The 24,817-nt window shown below is 40.0% G+C and overlaps 1 protein-coding gene across 1 annotated transcript in view; it reads left to right on the top strand.

Moving 5' to 3' along the window:
• The window catches only part of ANTXR1 (anthrax toxin receptor 1), a gene marked incomplete at both ends in the record, with an annotated part of 224,880 nt that overhangs the window by 27,443 nt on the left and 172,620 nt on the right, over positions 1-24,817 (top strand). The window contains 5 exons of the mRNA XM_008583503.1: positions 7,943-8,024; positions 8,613-8,646; positions 9,845-9,924; positions 12,772-12,840; positions 14,376-14,456. Coding sequence (XP_008581725.1) covers positions 7,943-8,024; positions 8,613-8,646; positions 9,845-9,924; positions 12,772-12,840; positions 14,376-14,456 — 346 coding nt within the window. The remainder of the gene's footprint in view (positions 1-7,942; positions 8,025-8,612; positions 8,647-9,844; positions 9,925-12,771; positions 12,841-14,375; positions 14,457-24,817) is intronic.

The following is a 24,817-nucleotide window of genomic DNA, read 5'->3' as shown; positions in this document are numbered from 1 at the left end:
GCCTAAGAGAATCATCACCAGCAAAACTACACTCCAGAAAACAAAAAACAAACAAAAAAAAGAGTTATTCAGGCTGAGGGAAAATGATTCCAAGTGTAAACTAGATCTACAAAAAAAAGAAGGAAGAATATTTTTTAATTTCATAAAAAGATAATTGACTAAGACAGAAATGATAACATTGCATTTTGGAGTTTATTACAAATATAGAAATAAAATATATGATGATAATAGCACAAAGGATGAGAGGGAATTATGTGGAAGAATAATATTAAAGGATTCTTCCATTATTTGAGAAGTGGTGTAATATTAACTTATGGTATGAAATAAGGATGCATATTGTAATCCTTAAAGCAACTGCTAAAAAAAAAAAGACTATAGCTTTATGTTTTTAAAAAGCCAATAGATGATATTACATGAAATACCAAAAAAAAAGAAAAAATACTTGATCGATGCAAAAGAATGTAGGAAAGGAGAAATAAAGAACAGAAGTGACAATTAGAAAGCAAATAGCAAGATAGCAACGTGGTAGACTTAAACCCAACCATAACATTAAATATAAAATGAACTAAATTTCCAATTAAAAGGCAGAGAATATCACATTGGATAAAGAAGCAAGATCCAATGTATCATTAATCTATTGCTGCTTTAAAAAGCACCAAATATTAGTAGCTCAAAGTAATAGTACCTTCTGCTGAACTTATTTATGCAGCTGTACTTATCAATAGGATCAGCTAGGGATTGGGCTTAGCTGGGAGAGATAATACATCTGGGACAGCTGTGATGATCTCTCTCTCAATATGGTCTTTCATTCTCAAGGAGGCTAGAAGACCAGGTTTCCTCTCATGGTGGCTGCAACATTCCATGAAGGCAAACCCCAATGTACAAGTGCTAATATTAGAGCCTTGGCATTTGCGCTTAAGGGGAAATATATAGCTTTAAGTATTTTCTTAGAAAAGAGAGTTTAAAAAATTTACAACTAGCGATTGGCTTCTCTACTTTATGAAGCTGAAAAGGAAGAGCTTATTAAACTCAAAGTAAGTAGGAAAAGGAAAATAATAAGTGAATCAACAAAACTGAAAATAGGCAAATAACAGAGGAAGGTAGATAATAGAGAAAAATTGCAAAGCTCAAACTTGGCTATTTGAAAAGAATAAACTGAAACTCCTAATAAGATTGACTTTTTTTAAAAGAAAAAATATAATTTACGAATAATATCAGGAATGAAGGAGGGGATGTTACTACAGATCCTACACATGTTAAAAGATGATAAAGGAATATTATGAACAACTTTATAGAAGTAAATTCAGCAATTATAAAAGAAATGAACAAATATCTGTGCATGTTACTGTATATAAATTACAGCTCACTAAAAAATACATAGAAAAAGAGCTTTGGTTCAGCATGCATCTTGATATAATTNTAGAAGAAAGTAAAAGCGTATCCCTGGGGTCCTAAGGTAGAGTTTGAAGTGGCTGAGAAAGCAAGGCATTTCTTCAAAGTTCTTTCATCTTAAAAATGCATGTGCCAGTGTTTGATTTTATATAAAAATCATGTTGAGTACTTTCTCAAATTTTGGAGTACCACTTATGGTTCAGAAAAAAAAAAATAAATATATATCTATACACACACACACACACACATATATATATGTCTCCTGTGTCTTTGTGTACACCACACTGTTACATACCAAGCTTGGGCATCACAGATGTAATAGAGAGAATACACACTTTGACCAGGACCCAGTGTGGGTTCCAATCCAACCTCCACAACCATATGCATGTTACTGCACTTCTCTGAATCTGTTTTATCGTGTATAAAATGAAGATAATAATGCCCACCCTATGGTGTTGTTTTGAGGCTTTGGTGAATTAATGTATGGAAAGTGCCCAGCAGAGACCCTGGCACATAACAGATACTCAGGAAATGTTGCTCATTTCCTCATTTATTAACCCTTACCTACTCATGTGACGAACACCAAAAAAGGCTGAAAACCAACAAAGCAGGGTCCAGAAACATTTCTGTTGTTTGGATCAAGACAGCAAGGCAAACTTCAGAAGTAGTCAACAGGACCAAAGAATGGTAGTGTCTTCATAGCCAAAGCTAGCCAATCAAAACAAGCAAAGTTTCCGTGACCCAACAAAAACAACCATAGTATTACTCAGCATGAGGCAGTCCCACAACTGAATGACACTCCTACCTGTCACTTGACTCAACTCCTGGCCCCCAGTGTGAGTGTCCTCTTCAGCCTTGGATTTAGCGCTGCCTTCAGTCGTCTCGGAATGCCTCTTAATAAACTCCAGGTTTAACCTTTGCTACTCACCCTCAATAAATTTTTTAATTATTAACTATTTGAGGAACAACAAAAATATAGAAAAAAAGGATAATGAATACTCATTACACACCACCAAACATTCACTGTGGTCAGTAGTGCTGAGCTCAAATATATCATTCTGACCATTCCAGATGCTCACCAACACCAGGAAAGATCCAGGCTTTACTGAACTAAGAGAGCATGGAACTGAAAGCTATGTATTTGGGCAACCCTGAATATAGACCCATAGAGCAACTGCTAAAAAAAAATAAAATAAGACAAATAGCTCTCATGAAGAGAGATGCAAATAAACAGTTTAATAGTTAGAGGGAAATATGGGGTCAAAGAGGATGTTACTACAGATCCTACACATGTTAAAAGATGATAAAGGAATATTATGAACAACTTTACAGAAATAAATTCAGCAATTATAAAAGAAATGAACAAATATCTGTGCATGTTACTGTATATAAATTACAGCTCACTAAAAAATACATAGAAAAAGAGCTTTGGTTCAGCATGCATCTTGATATAATTCATCATGTTGGCCTATCCTTAGGTAAAAGTCCCAAAGAGTCTATGATTTATGTACATTATAAACAAATGATTACAGCTGATTATAAAACTTCATGATTTCCAAAGTAGCAGCAAAACGTCTTTAATTAATCTGTGTTCCTCTGTTCTGTTCACTACATTATTTTTTTGTAGTCAACAACTAGAGCCATAAGGATTTGAAAAGAATAAACTGAAACTCCTAATAAGATTGACTTTTTTTAAAAGAAAAAATATAACTTACGAATAATATCAGGAATGAAGGAGGGGATGTTACTACAGATCCTACACATGTTAAAAGATGATAAAGGAATATTATGAACAACTTTACAGAAATTACTACAGATCCTACACATGTTAAAAGATGATAAAGGAATATTATGAACAACTTTATAGAAGTAAATTCAGCAATTATAAAAGAAATGAACAAATATCTGTGCATGTTACTGTATATAAATTACAGCTCACTAAAAAATACATAGAAAAAGAGCTTTGGTTCAGCATGCATCTTGATATAATTCATCATGTTGGCCTATCCTTAGGTAAAAGTCCCAAAGAGTCTATGATTTATGTACATGATAAACAAATGATTACAGCTGATTGTAAAACTTCATGATTTCCAAAGTAGCTGCAAAACGTCTTTAATTAATCTGTGTTCCTCTGTTCTGTTCACTACATTATTTTTTTGTAGTCAACAACTAGAGCCATAAGACCATCCGGAAATGTTGTAAGAGTAGCATTAGTGGTGATAAATAGTGATGTGTGTTTACTATATGAGTTGAGACTCCAAAGCCAACAACTGCAAGGCATTTAGGAAAGTCCCAATACCACAGAAGCCTTTTTACAAGGAAGCAAGGAAGTCGACAATGCAGAGCTGCTGTTGGGTTATTTTAGGGTGGTGCTGGAGATTGTTTTTGTAAAACAAAAATATGGTAGACGTTGCATAACCCCAAGGAGGATTTTCAGTGAGAACATCAGTGGGATACTTGGGATAAAAGATTGTTGAAGTGCTTCTTTACATGCTTATGTATATCCATCTTTTAAATGTTTTCATCAGAAAATATTATCAAAATGTCACACCACAACCAGAATCCCAGAAAGTAATCTTCATAAAGTGTAGAAAAATTCCCAGGGCAACAGAAAGTCCAGAAGACACTGTGACTGATTCTCCTCACCCACTACCCCTTACAAACCAGCATAGTTCTGGATGGATGGTGTATGTTTAATAAATAATTGTGACAATGAATGAATGATGAATGAATGCACCCAAACTAGAATCATTCATTCAACAATCACCTACTCTATGTCCATCAAAACCGTTGTGGGGGTTGCAAAAGGAACACAAGACACGTGACCTGAAAACCCTCGGCGTTAAGTAGGAACACTGGCAGACATGAGAAACCACCAAGGAAAACAGGAGCTCTTTAATACCAGCCTCTCTTCATAGAATTCCTGGCCTCTCTAATTTCCCAGGAAGATAACATTTCATTTGGTAGTAACCAAGTCCTCTGAGAGGTTCTCATCGTCCTTTAAATGATTCTCCTCTCAATTTTCTTCAGTTTCGAGGCAAGCATAAAGAATAGACCCTTATTAGTAGTTATGTTGTCCCAGAATTAAAACCGACCCACGATTCCCACAAAACCACCTGTTTTGTTTGTTTAGACATTGTGGGTGCTTAGAGTGGGGCTAGAAGTTATTTGATCTTTTGGTAAGTGAGGGTGGCATATCGCATATCGGGGGAGGTTGTGATCACTGCTCGCGACTAGTAAGTTCATATCTTTCCAGACACAAAGCATCAAGGATAAGGACATTTCTCAAAACAGCCTTTGCTTGTTCTGGTACCAAAAAAATAGAAAGCTCAAGAAAATACTTGTGAAGGAAAGGAAATAGGCTCAGAGAAAATACCCCAGTTCCCAGGCTTTATTTGGCAGTGAAAAAATACAGTGAAGTCAAGCAAACTTTTCCACACCCCCAAATAGGCTTTTTTTTAGCCCTCTTTTTTAAGCTTTAGCCTTAATGCAATATCCCAATTTTAGTGTTACCAAAATGTTCCAGACCTCACTAATCTGTGACCAAAAAAAAAAATCATATTTTCTTTTTAATCCCCATTTTCTATCCCCCAATTGTCAAAAAACCCCCCCCCCCCCCGCACACACTGCCCCCAGCTACTGTGGTTCCATAGTGCCACCTTAGTATGCTCAGGAACAGACCCCGATTTTTCCGTCCCACCCTTACCCTCATGTCATCTTGCCTTTGCTGCTGGGACCCTCATGAAACTGCCAACCCTAGGGCAAAGCTGCCCTCTGCCAGGTGGCTGCTAACGCCACCCTCCCAGTGACCTTGGTAGGGGGACATGGCTCTTATCTTTATCCCTCCTTTTAATCCACGAGATATATGCCCTTTCTGATTACCAAACAACAGAGTTGAAATTAAACTATGCCTTTTGATGGGATTTACTGAAATATTGGAGGTAATGTAAGAAGTACAACACAGAGAGTGGTTTTTAACCACCACATAGCCCTGGACCTGTCCTGGGGCCAATTACCAGGTCAGCTCCTGCTTGGCCTCCCTCCACATGGCAAAGTGAAGCTCATCCCTGCCCCCAAGGTGACCTCTTCCCAGGATGATTAACAATGGAGACATCCGTTCCCTCCACTCACCTCTTCAGTAAATATTTGTTGACTGTCTATTATGTTTCAGGTATTGCAGTACACACAGAAGATATAGTGAGGGCCAAAACAGACATGGCCCAGTCTTCATAGAGTTTAAAGTCTAGAACTAGAAAAAAGAAGAAAAAAAGAAGCCATAAACAAATAATTACATTATCAAATGTTGTTACTTATAAAATGTCCTAATTGCTATGAAGCAAAAATTGTGGGGTCGTGAGAAAGTCTAATGAAGGGGAATAATTTGGTTTGGGGAAGTCAGATAAGGCTACTTTGAGCAATTGGCATTTAGGTTGGGACTGAGGGCTGAGTAAGAATTAGCCTGGTAAAGAGCTGGTCAAATAGTGTTCCTAGGCAGCAGTGATTGCCACTGTGAAGTGTCTATCAGAAAAAGAGCAATGTGGCTGAAGTGAAGAGATGGGGGCAGAGGAGGCTGGACAGGGAGACAGGAGCCATCCCGTGAAGGCGCTAGAAGGCCATGGCAAGGATTTAGGATGTTATAACTGTAATGGGCTGCTTTTGAAGGGTTCTGAGCAGGGGACTGAATGGCATGCTTTCACCTGAATTTCAAGAACACTCTGTTAGCCAGGTGGAGAATGAATGGAAGAGTGGGCAAGAGGGCAGTTACACAATAGCAGGTGACTGTCCGGTGATCTAAGTAAGAAATGATGGTGGCTCAGACCATGGCATTAGCAGAAGTGATAGAGAGGTAGTCAGTTTCAAGATATATTTGGAGTAGAACAAGCAGGACTTGATTCTGTATTATGTGGGGAACAGAAAGAGAAAGGAGAGTCAAGGTAGAGAGACAAGGAAGGCTTCCAGTTTCTGACTCAGCAGCTGGGCATGTGGTCTGATATCTGGGCACAGAAAATAGTCAGACAACAGTTAGCACATTTCCCAAAGTCTGAGATACTCGTTCTTAAATATTCTACTTGAGAAGCATCAGCAGCCTAGGCCAGGGACAGGCTCAGGCTAACCACTTTTGAATTTATCTTTTAAAACCTCTAACAGCCTGACAATTCAGCCTCACCCATGGCCACCCCCATTACATCAGTTTTAATAAAAGGTTAGTTTTTTCATTAGACTTCCTCCCCAAGCAATTGCCAGGATAGATTGGTAATAAGTTTCATTCATTTACTCATTCATTCATTCAAGAGAGAGAGAAAAAAACAGTTTAGCACACTGATTAAGAGCAGGGCCTCTGAGATGAAATCCCATCTCTGTCACTCACTAGTTCAGGGGGCGGGGCAAGTTCTTTAGCCTCTCTGTAACCCAGTTTCCTTATCTGTGAAATAGAAATAACAGTAGTATCATCCTCAAAGAGCAGTCATAAGGCTTAAACGAATTAATTACCTTCCATATATTTAGAACAGAGACTTGTTCCATGTATTTAGAAATCTTCGAGTATTGCCTTATAGATAGTGGCTACTCAGTATAACGTTAAGCGTTTTCCCTACTCAAAAGGAATTTCCCTTCCTAATTTAAATAATGCATGTCCACCCTCTGCCACCAAAGACTCCCCAGTGGGAGGAAGGCAATTTCAAACTCTTTCATAGGCTTACAGTTTATGAGAAGATTATGTTGTGGGTTTTATTTTGTTTTGTTTTATTTTGTTTTCAGAAATTACACTTTCTTGCCCTTTTTGGCACCATATGGAGCGATTTAAAAAACAGGAATATGAATGTAGATATTTTGCATCCCAGAGAGAATGGTCCACAAAGATGCCATTTGGCCCCCAAACCATTCATGTTTCCCCTGTCTGTCGGACTCTTTCCCAGTGCTATGTCCCATTTCCTCTTCCTGCCCCTGCTGTCACCTTGGACAACCAGAGTAATAAAACACAGGCATCAGCCCACAGAAAACACTCTTGGTTGTCCTGGAAAGCTTGGATTCCTTGGACTTTTATTTTCAAAGCTGACTGCATGGTTTCCTTTGGCACAACAGTGCGGTGGCAAAGTTCGCTCTGGACACCTCCCCTCCCGCCAGCGTCCTAGCCGTGGCTTTCCCTGGGTTCTTGGTACTCACCTCTTTCTGGCTCACACAAGCCATTTGCATCTTTGCTGAAGTTGTTATGTGTCCCCTCAGGAGCAGTTGTGTTTTTAAGACTCATTTCCAATGTCAAATGAAAACTTTGTCCCTGTTCAGGGAAAGGAAAATTTTTGCAAGCAGATGGAAATTCCTTCAGAAAGGTCCTTTCCCCTTAGCCTATGCTGACCCTGGGTGATTAATTTGATAGTATATAGCTGATCCTGGGTTGATAATATGATACAAAAACTTTTCCTCTGATAGGCTTTTGGGGGATCTTCGGGACAATACAGCAGTGTCCACAGAGATAAGAAGATCCGTACCTATGATTATCAACAGCAAAGAAAAAATGCTCTAATAAGACTAACAGTGTATCTTTGGATTTCAGGGAACTGATTCGTCATGGCCTAGAAGAACTCCAGAAAGTTCTGCCAGGAGGAGACACTTATATGCATGAAGGATTTGAAAGGGTAATTTTAAAACAGTTTTAAACTGTAAATATAAGGGGTGATATTGAAATATCAACAAAGGGGTGGCTGATAAGGTAAGGCACATGTATCAAGGGGGCTGAATAACACCCAATGGGAAGAGAGGACAACATTTTCCCATGAGCTGTACACTGATAACTATCCAAAATAACTCAAGAAATGTATTTCCTTCTTCCTTCCCTGGCACTGATGAAGGGTTTGTTAGCTAATGCTTGGCTGGGACTCAGGAATCATGCCACACACAAGTCCCCTGCATTCCCAAAATGACCTTTGTTGGATGGCAGCTTCAGCGGTTGAGACAATTTCAGTGACTTCAACCTTAAGGAAAACAAGTGCTAGGCTAGGAGAAGTAAGACATCAATCCATGTTCACAGCTATATTCTTTAAATGTGAGAGTAATTTTAGGTGAATATCATCATTGATATTTGAGCGAAGCCTGGGTAAATTACATACAGAGTCAAGACTGAGCCCTGGCTGTGTATCCAGCACCAGAGCTCACTGCGCAATATGGTATTTGGCGGGGGGCAAACAGTGGTTATATGGCTAATGGCTCATTCATATGTTTTTTAGGCCAGTGAGCAGATTTATTATGAAAACAGACAAGGTAAGCCTATAGCATGAATTAATTACATTATGAATTATTTAACTTTTGTCTCTGCCTGCTTTTGAAAGTGCCTCAGTAATTTTATGTTTCAAAAGACATATATGGTATTGTCTGTAATCCTCGGACACACACTACATCACAAAGAAGGAATACATAGAAAGATGGCACACACCAGGTCAATTCTACTGTTCTGTTGATGCCAATAAAAGTTATATAAAAGTAATTAAGATCTCATTATGGCAGCAGTCTGGAATTCCTATGAATAGTTTTGCATGTTGAACTCATTAAATTAGTAAATACTTGGATGAGTTAGTAAAGTCTTGGATTTTTATGTCAAATTTAATTTTCTTGTCCTTCTTGGAGCTTTAAGCTTCTTCATTACTGTGATTGGATATATTAAGATAAAATACTAGTTAAGTTTAACCTTTTTTTCCATTTAAATGAAAACATGCATTAAATATACTTAGTAGAGTACCTAAGCATATAGAAATAATCATATTTTTATTTTAGCCATGATTACTGCAGTGTCTTTCATAGATAGCATTTCTTTACCTCAGGCAAATCTCTTAAAAGAGATTCAGTATACTTAGGGATTTTCCTTTCAGGCCTGTAGGGGTGTTCACGTCCTGTTACATTCTAAACTGCAACAAATAGACCAAGTGTCAGCACCAAAACTTGCTAATATAAATCTATTAGAAATCTGAAAATCACTGGAAGAATTCTGGTAGGTTTTGCCAACTGCTCTGATAATTACAGTCAGTTTGTAAATCATGCTGGCTATTACTCTTTGCCAGATTGTCTTCAAGGGGTGGTGTATGTGTCAACTACAGCTTGTGAGAAGGACCCCTGCACAATCCAGGTAGTAGACTTTGTTCTCAGGCCTGGGCAACAATCGCACTTGATTCACTGGAGCTATTTCCAGCTATTGGTTCTGTGATCATTTTACCAGGTTTGGCCTTTTTTTAAAGATGAGGCTAAGAAACTCAAAAGCAAAATCTATTACTCTTATAGTCTGCAGCCATGAAAGCATTTTTCTTCATGCTTGAACTGCTTCCAGTTCCAAAAGAAGAGTTGACGATTCCCACAATATTGACTTTGGGTGGTTGAGCTTATAAGAGATCAAATCCCAGGGCTTATAAGAGATCAGTTCCCTGGGTGGGGCAGAGTGGACTAAGCCAGTCTGTGTTGTCTCACGCAGGATACAGGACAGCCAGTGTCATCATTGCCTTGACTGATGGAGAGCTCCATGAAGATCTTTTTTTCTATTCAGAGAGGGAGGTAAGCGACAGCCTGGCCCGTGTGTAAACACGAACAGGGAAAAAGGCTCCTCCTTTCTGAAATGCTGTAGTCTCTCCACTTGGACAAAATTATATGTGTTCTTTGTAAACCCCTGAATGAAATAGTATTTCATATGTAAAAATAATAATAATAGTTCATTTTTTTAAATGAATTTTCATGTTTTACACATGGTAGATATTTTTCTCTTCTCAAAATTTTTGTGTATCACTCTGTGTGTTGAGGGATAAAAAATATCTACCACGTCTTTATTTAAGGTGTTTTGTTATTCCAGCAGTGTTGAAATTTGTACATAACTTTTACACAAAAATATCAGTACCATTTTCCCTCCATTTTCCACTAAAACAGTAGGAGAGGAAGGAATTACTTAAAATATGTAAGAGCCAATCTTGTCAGAATGTATGAATCATTGAGCTTCTCACTGTAAGGACCAAAATTGAACAGCAGTTGGTAGCAAAATTAATTGTACTGTCTCCTTTAATGTTTTTTTCCTTTTATTTATGTTCTCAAAAATCACTCTTCAATGCAAGTGAAAAAATTCTCTAAATGAAGCTTTCAATTTTTTTAAAGAGACTTAGAAAAAGAGGTTTACTCAAGAATTGAAAGTAATGTTTACACTTAGGAAAACCTTTCTTTTCAAGTTTTAGAATTGAGCTATTTGTATAATTGGCCCATGGAAACAGGTTAACCACAGAAAAGTGTTGAAGCCTTGGTGACAAAGTCTCATTCAGGAGATGGTAGACAGAATCGCAGTGAGGAAAAAGGCAGACAGTGAGGGAAGAAGGTGCCGGGCTCTGGGAAAGGAGTTAATCATAGCATTACACTTACCTTGGGTTCTTGACTAGTATTTAATTTAAATTCAGCTCCCTTAGCAAGCGTGAAGTCTACATCCATTCAGTCATTCAGTCAGTCAGCCAGTGTTAACTGAGAGCTTGGCATGTGCTGGGCACTTTGCTGGGCACCAGAGACGCAGAGGTGAGTAAGACCCACCTTCGTGGGTCTGACCATGAAACAATCTTCAGCTTTTTGGAAGCTCTGCTAGCAAAGGGTATGGGGAAATTATGTAGGTAAACCCACTAGTTACTCACTCCCCCTGCTAGTATAAAGGACAGCTCACAGTAGGGAAACACACAAGTTAATATGACAGACACTCCTCAGCATTTGGAAAATGCTATATTCTACAGTTGGAACTATGTGATAGGAATGCTAAATGGCTTGTTTAGGTTCTAAATAATAGTCAAATACAGTAAAAACCCTTATAAGGAAAGAACTGAAAATAAAATAAATGATGGGTGTCAGAGGCTTAAAATAAGGGTTAGTGTAAAGGAATTTAGGTATGGCACATGAAAACTTGGGAAAATATTCAGAGTGCCAATGCCAATACAAGGAGGCTTCCTAAAAAAGAAAAAATTCACAATATAAAGAAATTGAACCTTTCTATTCTTGATAATTTTATATAAGGCCCAACTAGAAGAGAAGAGTCACAGAGCTGTTGTAGATAAGGTTGGGGCTAGACTGAATCTAAAAGATTATTTTATCCTGAATGCAGCAGGGAATATTCCTAATGTGAAGGAAAAAGACATACACGAATGTTTCTGTTCTTTCTAGAATTCAGTGTTAGACAAAAGTGGATTTGGGCACTAAGAGAGGGGGAAAAAATTAAAATCAATATGCGTATATTGAACACTTACTATATGTTTACTATGAATTATTTATTAAACACCTACTGTATGTGCCAAGGACTTCCAATTTTTGTTTTCTGTTCTAAAATGCAGGACAGCCTTGAAATTAGATGTCAAGACTTTACTAAATCAAATATTAAAGTCAAGTCAAAATGATGCTATTCATTATGTTGCCCTCTCAGTGGCTAATTGTAGAGAAGGTTGTGCGTTCACCTATTCAAATACGAACCACAATTTCCTATCATTAAACCAATTTATTCTATAGGAATGAAAACGGCCTTATTCACACAGTGTACTGACGTTATATGAGCATCTCCATTGTTCTAGGCCTTGTGTGAGGAGCTCAGCATATTATCCCATTTAATTCCCAAAACACCTTTAAGAACAAAGCCACTCCATTGTTCTAGGCCTTGTGTGAGGAGCTCAGCATATTATCCCATTTAATTCCCAAAACACTTTAGGAACAAAGCAATGCATCAAACCCAGGAATATCAGGTTCCAAAGGCCACATTCTTTTATGATATCATGCTGCCATTACAAAGAAATGTATGTCAATAAAAATCCATCAGAGGAATAGAAAATGTAATCATTTTCCCAGAATATTTAATATGACTTCTCTTAGCCTGCAGTTTCCCTTCCCTCCCCTCAACTTTCAAAGCCCCACATTGAGACTCTACTTCAGTGAATCTGTACAGCACTTCCCCCTGGATTAATCACTCCTCTCCGGCCCACCATGCATTCCATTAGAATGGCCATTACAAAGAAATGTATGTCAATAAAAATCCATCAGAGGAATAGAAAATGTAATCATTTTTCCAGTATATTTAATATGACTTCTCTTAGCCTGCAGTTTCCCTCCCCTCCCCTCAACTTTCAAAGCCCCACATTGAGACTCTACTTCAGTGAATCTGTACAGCACTTCCCCCTGGATTAATCACTCCTCTTCGGCCCACCATGCATTCCATTAGAATGTGATGTTCACTGAAGTACGAGCTCCTCGTAGACAGGGATTGCTTTCTTCAGTCTGGTACCTGGCACATGGTAGGTGCTCAATAAATACCAAATCATTGAAGTTAGTCTGGCAAATCCAGGAGAAGTGTGTTTGCCACTGCTTCTCTCTCTAATGTCCTTTCTTTCCATGACCCAGGCTAACAGATCCCGAGATCTTGGTGCAATCGTTTACTGTGTTGGTGTGAAAGATTTCAATGAAACACAGGTATGATCATGGATTTCCCCAGGTTTGGGAGCATACTGAGCCTGTGAATGATGGAGAACATGTGCGTTCAGTGCAGAAGGTGCATGAGCAGGATAAATATTCCTTAGATAGGTTATTTTTCCAGAAATGCAAAGCAGAAAGGAACATACTGAGCCTGTGAATGATGGAGAACATGTGCGTTCAGTGCAGAAGGTGCATGAGCAGGATGAATATTCCTTAGATAGGTTATTTTTCCAGAAATGCAAAGCAGAAAGGAATTGCTGGATTTGTAAGGGATGTGAAGTCATTTTCTGATATATTTGGGGTCCTCAACAGAGACCATCCAGGTAGTGTCTTTCTTGGTTGACTTTCTTGGTAAACATTAAATTGCCAAAGTGTCAAAACAGATCTGAATTAGCTTGTAACACTCTTTGGATTGTTTTTTTAAATTTAATTTGACAAATATGACTGTCTTACTTAAATGATAAATATTTCTTTTCACCCACTAAAAATGCATCTTCAATATAAAAATATGGAAATAGTTGGACAAGTGGGCAAAAACTTATGTACAAGTACCTATAAGCAAGTTGTGAAAACTTCCTAACAAATAAATGTTCCTTGATGTAATTCATAATTTCTTTCTGTTTTAATGACACAGGGAAATGCTCATGATATACTGTTAAGTGAATAAAATAGGATTGCAAAGCAACAAGAATAGTATGCAGCCACTTTTAGAATAAATGTGTATATTTGCATTGAAAAAGATATGAAAGACTACATATATTGAGTTTTTAACAAAGATAGATATAGGATTATGAGTAACCTTTGTTTTGTTTTTATTTTAATTCTCCTGGATTTCCCTAAGTTTTCACAATTAGTATGTGTTATTTTACAATCACTAAAAACAAAAAAAATGTATTTTTAAAAACCATGCATATAGGCACTGACTCCAACTGTGACAATCACAGAACTACATTGAAATTTGGGGTCAGAAAAGCTCACAGATCAGCTTCTCCTTGCCTTCAGTCCTCTGCTTCATACATCAGGAGCAGCCAGACCAACTGCAAGGGCCATTTCCTTAATGAGCAGTTTGGGTGAAAGGTTGGGGTCCCCATTCATTGGCCTCACCCAACACCAAAGCCTGAATTTACTTGTAAAGTTTCCCTGAAAGGAAATTTCAATCTGTTTGATTTGAATAAATTGCCAACAGGAGTTTGGGTGAATGGGAGAAAAATGAGCCAATGGCCTGCCCCCAAATCCATAAATACATCAGCCCAGGCCAAATGTTCATCAAGCCGGGCAATCTTACCTCTGCTCCTAAGGAGAAAAGTATTAAAACAAATGTAAAATCTGGAGCCAACCCTTCGGGCCTGCTCCAGAGAGGCTGCTGGTAAGCTCATTATTACTGAAGGCTTTTCAGTGAGGTCCCTGAGCCCAGCGAAGGCCTCTGAGTTCTAAAAGTATATGGAGCCTCCTGGGCCCAGTGGCTTTCTTAGCTTCTCTGCATCCAAGCCTGACACATGTCCATATGTGTTGTGCGTTTGCTGTGTTCTCAGCTGGCCCGGATTGCGGACAGTAAGGATCACGTGTTTCCTGTGAACGATGGCTTTCAGGCGCTGCAAGGCATCATCCACTCCGTGAGTTGAGAGCACTTCCCCTAAGACTGGACATCCAGGCTCTTTCTGTCCCCAAGCTGCCATAAATACCCCAGTTTCATCTCTCTAAGGCTGGTGTTTTTCTGCTTGAAAGAACATTCCTTCATAAATATTAGTGTCTGCTACATCCCACTTCTCCCTTCTGCCTTTCACATGTTTCCTTTCTCAGTCTCTTGTGCCAATTCTGCTTTTCAATGGAAAATTGAAAATTGAAGGGGACCCTGCTCTGGCTGTGAGTCAAAGTTCTGGAGGCTTTTCAGTTCTCAAACTGGGCAGACTGTGGCTGATGGTTTATACTGGACTGACCTCAGCTTTCCCAGCCATGGTGGAATGCAAGCTGGCTTCAGAGTATTTGCAGGCTGGACCTGTATCACTTGGCCACTGAAGACACTTTAGACCAGGCTGCCCACTGAAATCATCTGGAGAGCTTTAAAAAGCTCCAGGGCCTGGGCCTCTGATCTGGGGAGCAGCCTGGGCTTCAGAAATTTTTTAATTCTCCCCAGCTGATGCTAATATTTAGCTAAGGTTGAGAACAACTGCTTTAGACCTATAATCCCCAAATATGGGGGCTTCAGTGCTCTCTGGGGTTTGCACAGTCACCAGCCCTCCTTCACAAACCCAGATGGCTTTCTTTAGCCCCTTTCCTGGATGATGAACAGGACACTGCCTTCTGCGGCCTCTCTTCTTTGCCTTCCATTCAGCAGCCACTATTGCTCCAGCTGGAATATTGGATGCTGCTGGTCTTTAAAGCCTCAGCCAGAAGGCCAGTGTATATTCTTCACCTGTAATGATGTCCAGAGGTGCTATGGTTTTGTGACCAAGCAGGCATTCTGTGGTCATCAGTGGAAGCTCACCAGGCTCCAGACTTGGTATCCAGGATGCAAATTCAGAGCTCAGAGGATCACTCTCCTCTTAAGATGTAAAGGGATCTTGATCCGGGGTTACCAGCCAGGGGCTCAGGATCTGTCCAGCTCCCACAGACCAACCCAGGAAACCTCCAACCTGGCTGGACCTCCATGTCGCTTCTCCCTCCAGGGTTTGCTAGGAGCTCCCGCAGAGTGGAAAGCAGAGTGAGAAGTAAGACCTCAGAGCTGGTCAGCCCAGAGCTTAAATGCTGACCCATGCACTTACCACTTAGAGATCCATGAACACTTATTTCCTTTTTTGTAAGAAGCGACTGATGATAAGACTTACATCACAAGCTTGTTTGCAGATTACAAGAAATAATACTGGTGAAAATACCTAATACTTTTCCAGGCACATAACAGGTACTCAAGGAACACAAATTGTTTCCTCTTCTTCTTCCCTTCCCCATCATATGAGGGGCATTAATGTCAGCTTCCCGTAGACCTCTAAATTTCTTGCATATACATAAACATTGCCCGGGAATCTTGTTTACAATACCAGTTCCTAGTTCCTATGCCCAAGAAACTCTATGGCAGTTAGTTTCGGGTGGAGCCAAGGAATCTGCATATTTTAAATCTGCTTTTTTTTTTTTTAAGTGCCTCAGGTATACTTTTTGAACATTGACATATGTGACCTTGAGTTTTCAGAATTGTGAAAAATAATCGCACATCAGGTTGGGGATTTCAATCCTGCCTTCTGCGGCCTCTCTTCTTTGCCTTCCATTCAGCAGCCACTATTGCTCCAGCTGGAATATTGGATGCTGCTGGTCTTTAAAGCCTCAGCCAGAAGGCCAGTGTATATTCTTCACCTGTAATGATGTCCAGAGGTGCTATGGTTTTGTGACCAAGCAGGCATTCTGTGGTCATCAGTGGAAGCTCACCAGGCTCCAGACTTGGTATCCAGGATGCAAATTCAGAGCTCAGAGGATCACTCTCCTCTTAAGATGTAAAGGGATCTTGATCCGGGGTTACCAGCCAGGGGCTCAGGATCTGTCCAGCTCCCACAGACCAACCCAGGAAACCTCCAACCTGGCTGGACCTCCATGTCGCTTCTCCCTCCAGGGTTTGCTAGGAGCTCCCGCAGAGTGGAAAGCAGAGTGAGAAGTAAGACCTCAGAGCTGGTCAGCCCAGAGCTTAAATGCTGACCCATGCACTTACCACTTAGAGATCCATGAACACTTATTTCCTTTTTTGTAAGAAGCGACTGATGATAAGACTTACATCACAAGCTTGTTTGCAGATTACAAGAAATAATACTGGTGAAAATACCTAATACTTTTCCAGGCACATAACAGGTACTCAAGGAACACAAATTGTTTCCTCTTCTTCTTCCCTTCCCCATCATATGAGGGGCATTAATGTCAGCTTCCCGTAGACCTCTAAATTTCTTGCATATACATAAACATTGCCCAGGAATCTTGTTTACAATACCAGTTCCTAGTTCCTATGCCCAAGACACTCTATGGCAGTTAGTTTTGGGTGGAGCCAAGGAATCTGCATATTTTAAATCTGCTTTTTTTTTTTTTAAGTGCCTCAGGTATACTTTTTGAACATTGACATATGTGACCTTGAGTTTTCAGAATTGTGAAAAATAATCGCACATCAGGTTGGGGATTTCAATCTTAAATATGTGCAGATGACATTTGTCTTATTTAAGACGTGTTTGTTTGCAAAGGATAAAAACCCACTCAAATTACCTTAACAAGAAAGTGGAAATTATTGAAAGAATAGAGAATTATCAATTCCAATTTGGGGTCCACAGGTGAGGGACCCCTGCTCTAAATCATTTCTGGGGTCACCATGACATACTTGACAATACAAACAACAAGAACTACAATAACCATGTAAAACAACAACGCAAGCAGTGCAAAACATGATTAGCAGCAGGATGTGGGGCTGCTCAAGAATTCTTTAGAAGCTCAGAGGTGGATTATTCTGGGAAGAGCCTTCATGGGAAGGTGGGATATGCCTGAACTGCTGAAAGGCCAGGGGATGGTGGTAGGTAGAAACAGATGAGAGATTACATGACCTCATCCTGGAAGCTAGAAAACAGCAAAGCATATTCAGGGAACAATAATACCTATCTGCCTGGTTAGACAGTTTAGGTAAAGGAGTCAGGAGTAAAGGAAAATAAGCCTGAACATTGGGTTGGAACCAGATTGACAACAGCCTTGAAAGGGTTTGGACTCCAATGTATACTCAGCAGCTGTAATCACCGAAACATTTGTCATGTGTAACAAGTGAGATTTAAGAAGAGAATCTGGTGGCAGTGTCCGTGTATATAGGGGGGAGACCGGGGACACCCAGAGACAGTTGCCCAATCAGGAGGCACTCAGTAGTCCTGCCTTCAGATGGCTGAATTCCAAAGAGGGACAACTCTTATCTGTTCCCAGGTTCTTAGGAGCCATGTGCCTAACATCAGTAAAGATTTGGTTCTTACACAAATCAACAGTCTTTTTATATGCATGAATTGGTGTTGTCCTTGAATTATTCCAACCTTACCAACTCACCAAAGCTCAACATGAGCCTGGATGTTTGTAAAACTCTCCCCATCCCCAAATGGAAATAACTCCTAAGATGTTTTAGAAATTTTAATACAACAGTCTCCCAAAAAGGGGAAAAAATATAACTTGAGGCTTCAGTCTCCAAACTTTTAGCTGAATGATAACATTCTTGTGAGCTTTTACCTGGGAGTTATGCTAGTGGTTTTGATCCTTCCAATACTTGAAACCCATGTTTATGGTAGTTGTTAGTTCTCTTGCTTGGACACAGAAACAGGGACAAGCACAGCAGGGCTCCTCTTTCTCAAATCAGACAGAAATAATTATGGCCTAAAAGTTGGCTAACTATTTTTAAGAAGTAGGTTCATTTCCCTTTTTGGATACTGAAAATAAAGTTCTTATTTTCCCTGCATCTGAAGCATCTGTTCCATCTTGTTCCCATGCATGTTGTTCTGTGGCTGGTTATTTTCTCATAGTAAAATAAGACTGGGCTTAATTATTCAAAATAAGATTATGGGCCGGCCCAGTGGCGCACTGCTACAGTGCGCTGCTTGGGAGCGCGGCAGCGCTCCTGCCGAGGGTTCGGATCCCACGTACAGACTGGTTCCCGCTCACTGGCTGAGCGAGGTGCGGGCGCGACACCGAGGGTTGCGATCCCGTTGCCGGTCCCGGTCCAGTACGGGCGCGACACTGAGGGTTGCGATCCGTTGCCGGACACGAAAAAAGACAAAAAGGAAAAAAATAATAATAATAAGATTACAAAGCAGCTTCTTATAAGCTCAAATGGTTCACAAAGTTTTCTACCCATAGTGACCTTATTTTTAAACCTCAAATCAAGATGCGGGGCTAATATTTATTCATTCCTCTAATACTCATTAGGACCTTTTATGGCAGGCTCTGACCATTCAGTTACAAGTTAGGCAAATAGAGGGCCTCCCCTGGTGGAGCTTAGACACATAAAAACAAATAAATATATATGTGTATATATGTATATATATACACACTTAAAATTGTGATAAACGATACGAAAGAAATAACATACTCCTGAGATTAAGAGCAAACAGGTTAACAAAGAACCCAGGCTTCCTGGAAGAGGAATTGGAGCCATCCATCGGAAAGCATGGTTAGCATGTTCCTGGCAGAGCACGGCCCTAAGGTGATGCATAGGAGACTGAAAGAGCAGTGGGTAAGGTGGAGAATGGCAGAAAATAAAGTGAAGAAGCAGAGAATTTACTCTTAAGGACAATGACAAACTACAGCTAGATACAGAGTCTGACAACAGAGCAACCATGCTTGAAATCAAGACTCAGGAAATCTAGACATCGTGGCACCTTATCCATTTCCTCTGTGGGTGATGAATAATTAAATACCCAAGATCAATAATAATGAGGTTGTGAAGGAGAAAAACAACTCTGATTGAGCATCTTCTCTTTACCTGCTCCTCCGCGAGGCATTTCACAACCACTCTCTGAAGAAGGATTTGTTATCCCCATTTTACAGGTGAGGAAACTGAGGTACAGGAAGGTTGGATAAACTGCCCCAAGTCTGCCCTCTCCAACTGGTGGAGTGGGGAATTTGAACCCAGGTCTGGCTCCAGAGATCCTGCTCTTTCCATGACACTGGGCTGTGAACTGGAAAATCACCACTGATTAACAGGCAGAGCATGGATTCAGCAAGTCCCCAGATTCCCTGCATCCTTGATCTGATGCTTGTGTCTTGGTCTTTCACTGTTCCTCAATCCACTCTGCTTTAGGAAGAAGTACTTATATGTCAGATTTGTGTAATGCGTAATTTTTCAAGGAGCTCTCACCTGTTTTCCATTTTAGTTTCCATTTTGTGGGAGATAGAGGAAAGGCAGAAGGAAATTAACAGCTATAGTAAACTTATTTGGGGAATCAAACACTGTCCCTTTACCCCATTTAATATTATCCCATTTAAAAGTCATAACAATGCTTTGAAGTAAATATTCCTATCCCCATTTTACAGATGAAGAAACTGAACCTCAGATAACCTGCCCAAAGGCACATATCACTAAGGGGAAAAGCAGGGTTGGAACGCACTCCATGACTTCCACAGCCCAGGCTTTCTTCTACCTCTGTTTCCTTAGGAACATACACAAGCACCATTTGATGTAGATATTACCCCTTCTGTAGGAGTAAACACATGAGGTCAGAGAGATTTGCTAACTTGTCCAAGGCCGCACTGCACAGTGAGTAGTGATCCAGAACAGACCCAGGTCTGTCCCTAAAGCCCATGATGTGAATGACCAGCATGCTCTACTGAATAATATGGGTAGGCTGGGAAGCAGCTCCATCTCAAAAAGGGAGACCCTGAGGACCAAAAATGTGAAATGGCTTGACATAGTTCACACAGTTACAGCAGAGGCAAAACCAAAATCCATGTGGCCCAGTGCACAGTGGGTGGACAGGGGAGCTCTTTGCCTTTTACTACTGGGTGGAGAGCACCTCCAGAAATCTCAATTACTGCTCAAGGTATGAAGTCCCATCATCATAAGAAGCTGGCAACGTGACACAGGCTGAAAGGAAAATCTTCCCTTCCACACTTGGGCAAGACTGTACCTATGAGGACCATGACAGTATTTCTACTGACTTCTGCAGAATGTGATGATAAAATTATAAGAAAAAGTTTGGATGGTTGAAAGGTTGTAGAGCTTATTGTAGTCAGTAAAACCATAAAGGAAGAAACTATTCTTTTGCCTTCTGTCATTGTGGCTTCTTCAGGGAATCTCCACTGACCACAACTGCTCAATTTAGCACCAGCCCTCAAGTGAAAATATGACGCAAAAGTCCAGCATGGCTCCTGGGTCTTCATCTGCCTTTTCAAAAATGCTGCAGGAGGTGAAACAGAAACCTGCATGAGAGCTGGGTTAGGATAACACACAGATGGGTTGGCAGCTTTGAATCCCAATATTTGGCCTGGTTACCAACTCCTCCTCCCAGCTGTCTCCACTTGGTGTGCAGTTGAGGGCAGTGCCTGGAACCAAGAACACTGACCAAGAGGACGGCCCAGTTGCTGGCACCAAGCCACCTAGGAGCAGAATAAATATTTAAGCCTGCATTGGGTTTCCTATTAATAAGAGGGTGAATCAGCACTCGGAGCTTTCTGCATGTTGGATCAACAATAAACAAGTATTGAGCAAACACAACTATGTTTGCAAGGGCTTCTCGCAAGCTGTGGCATACATAAATTTCTTTTATTTATGAAAACTGGGTCTTGTGCTGATTTCTCCCTTCCATTCAGGAGAAGGTGGAAGAAATGTACCCCCCTAATCTGGCCCAGATCTTAATAAAGCTATAACAAAATGCAAAGTCTGTCTCCCTACCTGCTCTTCCAAGACCCCACCAGGAATGCTAAGGGTTTCCCTCCAGTCAAAATCCGTGTTGCATTCCTGTGGTCCTGGAAAGCTCCTGACTTACTGAACTGCAGTAATCCTCTTTCCAGGGCCAGCAGATGGGGAGCACGTTGCCGCTGCAGCAGCCCTTCTCTTAAACAGGCCCATTTGTCAGTGGAGGAAGCCCCCTTCTCTTCCTTTTTCCCATCCGAATCCTGTCTCAAGGCCTGTCTCAACTGCAAGGTGCTGTGCAGGCTTCTCCACAGAGCCTGCCCTGTCTGTCCTCCACCTTGGACTCTCCCTACCTCAGACTCCAGTGGCACCAATTGTTGGAACCACCTGCTTGGCACTGGGTCTTTTCTGTGTTTTACACTATTCCTCCTGGTCAGATGCTGTTATGCAGTCAGAGACTGCCCTGTGTGTTGAATTTGCCCTGGTGTCCAGTACTATCCTTTGCATATGTATTAATTATAGAGCAGCCCAGAGGACCGTACAGCATTCGTGACCCCTGGCAGACCTACACTGCAGAGAGAGTGGGCAGTTTTGTGGCTCTGTTTCTTGTAAAATCCCTTTGTTCTCCTACCCTCTCATCCAAGATTGCATTTGTAAAAAATGGTATTTGGGGCTCCATTCACATTACCAGGCCTGAGTACGAAACATAAGTAGAATCCATTGTAGTTTATATAGTGAGCAGAAAATCTTTACAAAAAATCATTTGCCTCAGCAGCTTTTAATTAGACTCAGAATTTGCAGATATTCGGGCCAGATGTTTTCTTAAGCTATTATTTCTATTCAGCTTATTAAAAAGCCCAAATGCAATAAAAATTCGCGTAGCTTGAAGAGACTACATAGATTGCAGAGGGGCCTGTTTGGTTAATCCTCAGATCACTCACACTCCTCCTGCAGCTTCCTCCTTCTAGATCTAGGAATCTGGTGTAAGAAGCATTGTAAAATCAACAGCAGTACTTTAGAACAAAATCAGCTTCTGAAGAGGGCCGCTCACTTTGCCAATATGCAGGTCAACAGGCTCATCTTACTAAATAAACCCTGTTTTGGAATTCACAGCTATCTGAGCTTTCCTTTTGAAAACATGAGAGAAAAGTGGTTTAGAGGGGAAAAAATGAATTTCCTTAGTTCCAGTACCTTTTTTGTCCTACAGCCCTTCAGACTAGATTCTCGTTGAATGTGAAACTAACCAAAAGTAGCATTTATTTAAGTGAGCCGGGTACCCTCCCTCAGACAAAAACTTTTGCATGTTTTGAGGGTAAGATTTATTGTTTACAATTCAGAAACTCCTTAAAAATGTGTTTCTTGTCTGTAAGAATATTTATATTTGGTATCATGTATTAGTGTACCTAAAATCATATATGAATCCCAGAAAGAGGTGTGTGTAATATTCAGTTTTTATTTTAAAGTCAGATTCTGTAGAATTGACATGGATCTAAGATAATGTACACTGTTAACAATCACTGTGCTTATTGGTTTAAAGTGTAGAGAGGAATTTAGTTAGAAAAGGTGACTATCATTTTTTTAACATTTTATTATAAATTAGAGATTAAATTGTTTCAAAATTCACGGGGCAACACTGACAGTCCTGAAGGTGTGGATGAGCCAGTTGTGTGTTCCAGGCTGCCCGGCTGCTTCTGAAAGCAATAGCCCCCAGACTTATGCAACGTGCTTTATGCCAGCAGCTGTAATAGTGTGTGTAGCTCTTCTATGAGAACCTGAGTCCCGCCCACCAAACACAGACCTCTAGCTTTTCTCAAGTGAAAGGGTTGAGGACCTTGAGAAAGCAGGATAACCAAGATCTTAGGGGAAAATGATACAACTATGATGTTCATTATTCTTCAAGTTGGAATTTTTGAAATGGGTCTCCTGGATAGACATTCCCCAAAGATGGTGGTGCTTAAAAAGAAAAGGGAGGTGTTACAAGAAGCAGAATATGGTCTTGCATTCAGAAGACCTGAAATTATACTTATAGGGAAAAGAAAGCAGAGACTGGTATATAATGCACTATATTGCCAGCTTATGAAGCCATGCAAAAAGTATGCCATTTATTCATTTATTTATCCAATAAATATTTATTTAAAGCCTATTGTATGCCAGGTTAAGCATTTGTGGATATATTAATAGGTAACAAACATATCCAGTCCCTGTCCTTAAAGAGTTTATAATCTAACATGACAATGACCAAACAATCAAAATAGATATATATATATATAATTACTAACTATGATAAGTCTTCTGAACCATGGTAGTTTATACTAGAATGTGGGTGGATACAGAGATATTTCATTGGTCAAATCCCCAGGACTTAGGTGGCAGAATTCATATTGGATTTGGAGAGCAACAGTGAGAGGCAGGTTAAGGAAAACTGCTAGGTTTTTGTCTTAGAGAACAAGACAGAAATAAGTGGTCAATAGTTAATTAACCACCCTTGGGCCAGCCTCCTTCAAGCCCCAGACATCTTAACACCAGAACGTGCCCTTCACAGCAAATAAGACCCCAAGCAATGTGTTCTGAGAAACTTTCTGAAAGATGTGGAAGTAAAAGGCCCCCATACCATGAATGGGTAAAAGAGGCTGATCCATTATTAACTCACAAAAAAATCCTCCAATGGGAAATGGCCAAGTAAATAAAAATTGGTTGTTTATTGGTGAAAGAGACAGAGCAATTAGGAGAAAAAATTAGGTCTGCCTATGGTAAGGGAATGATTCCTAATAACTCTGCAAATATTCTCAATTCTTTACAGATTCTTGAGAACTCTCTGCATAAACTGAGAACTTTATGACAAGATGTTAGATTTTTAGAATCAAAAAATGCACTCTTCTATACAACCTGGACTGGTCCACAATGGGTTTACATTAAATATATCAAATAGCTCTTATAACTTGGCAAAGTTGTTTTACATCTGCTGCCTCTCTTACCCCCTTATAATCCAATGAGATGTGCAAACGTAACCCTACCAGTGCATCTATTTAGTTCTTTATGAATTTCAAACATGCTCTCTCTTTGAATCTGTCCAAAAGTTGTAGGAAAATAGTATTCACCTTGGTTCAGTTTTTTCCAGCAAACATGATTAAGCATGAGGTCGATGGCAGGTGGCAGGACAGAAGCACCTATGAATGGGTCCTTGCCCAGGAGTAGTAGCAATTGTAGTAATGGCAAAAGTAAGAGCAACAGCTATTGTCACGTGAGTGTGTGTCAGACATTCTCTTAAGTGCTTTACTGCTAAGGTTGTTCTGAGCACATTTCTTGGTACCTTATTTTCATGAAGTACACATGCCGGCTGGTAGCCCAAGGGTTGTTAACTATCTATTGATCAGTCACATCTGTCTAGTTTTGTCTATAAGACAAAACTCTTCTCTGCTTTCCTTTATCTCAGTCTCTCCCTCACTGTCCAATCCAATTGAATTTTACCACCTAGTTCAATTGATTTTACAAACCAAATATCTCTGCATTCATGTCTATTATTTTATTTAACCATCATTCAGCCCTTTGAAGTCAGTGTTTTTATTATCCCATTTTATAAAAGAGGAAACTGAGATTCAGAGGTTTAATAACTTGTCCAAGTCCATGTGGCCA

The sequence above is a fragment of the Galeopterus variegatus genome, unplaced genomic scaffold (assembly GCF_000696425.1).
Source record: "Galeopterus variegatus unplaced genomic scaffold, G_variegatus-3.0.2 Scaffold2944, whole genome shotgun sequence".
Classification (NCBI taxonomy): domain Eukaryota; kingdom Metazoa; phylum Chordata; class Mammalia; order Dermoptera; family Cynocephalidae; genus Galeopterus; species Galeopterus variegatus.
This window is presented reverse-complemented; position numbering and strand designations above follow the sequence as displayed.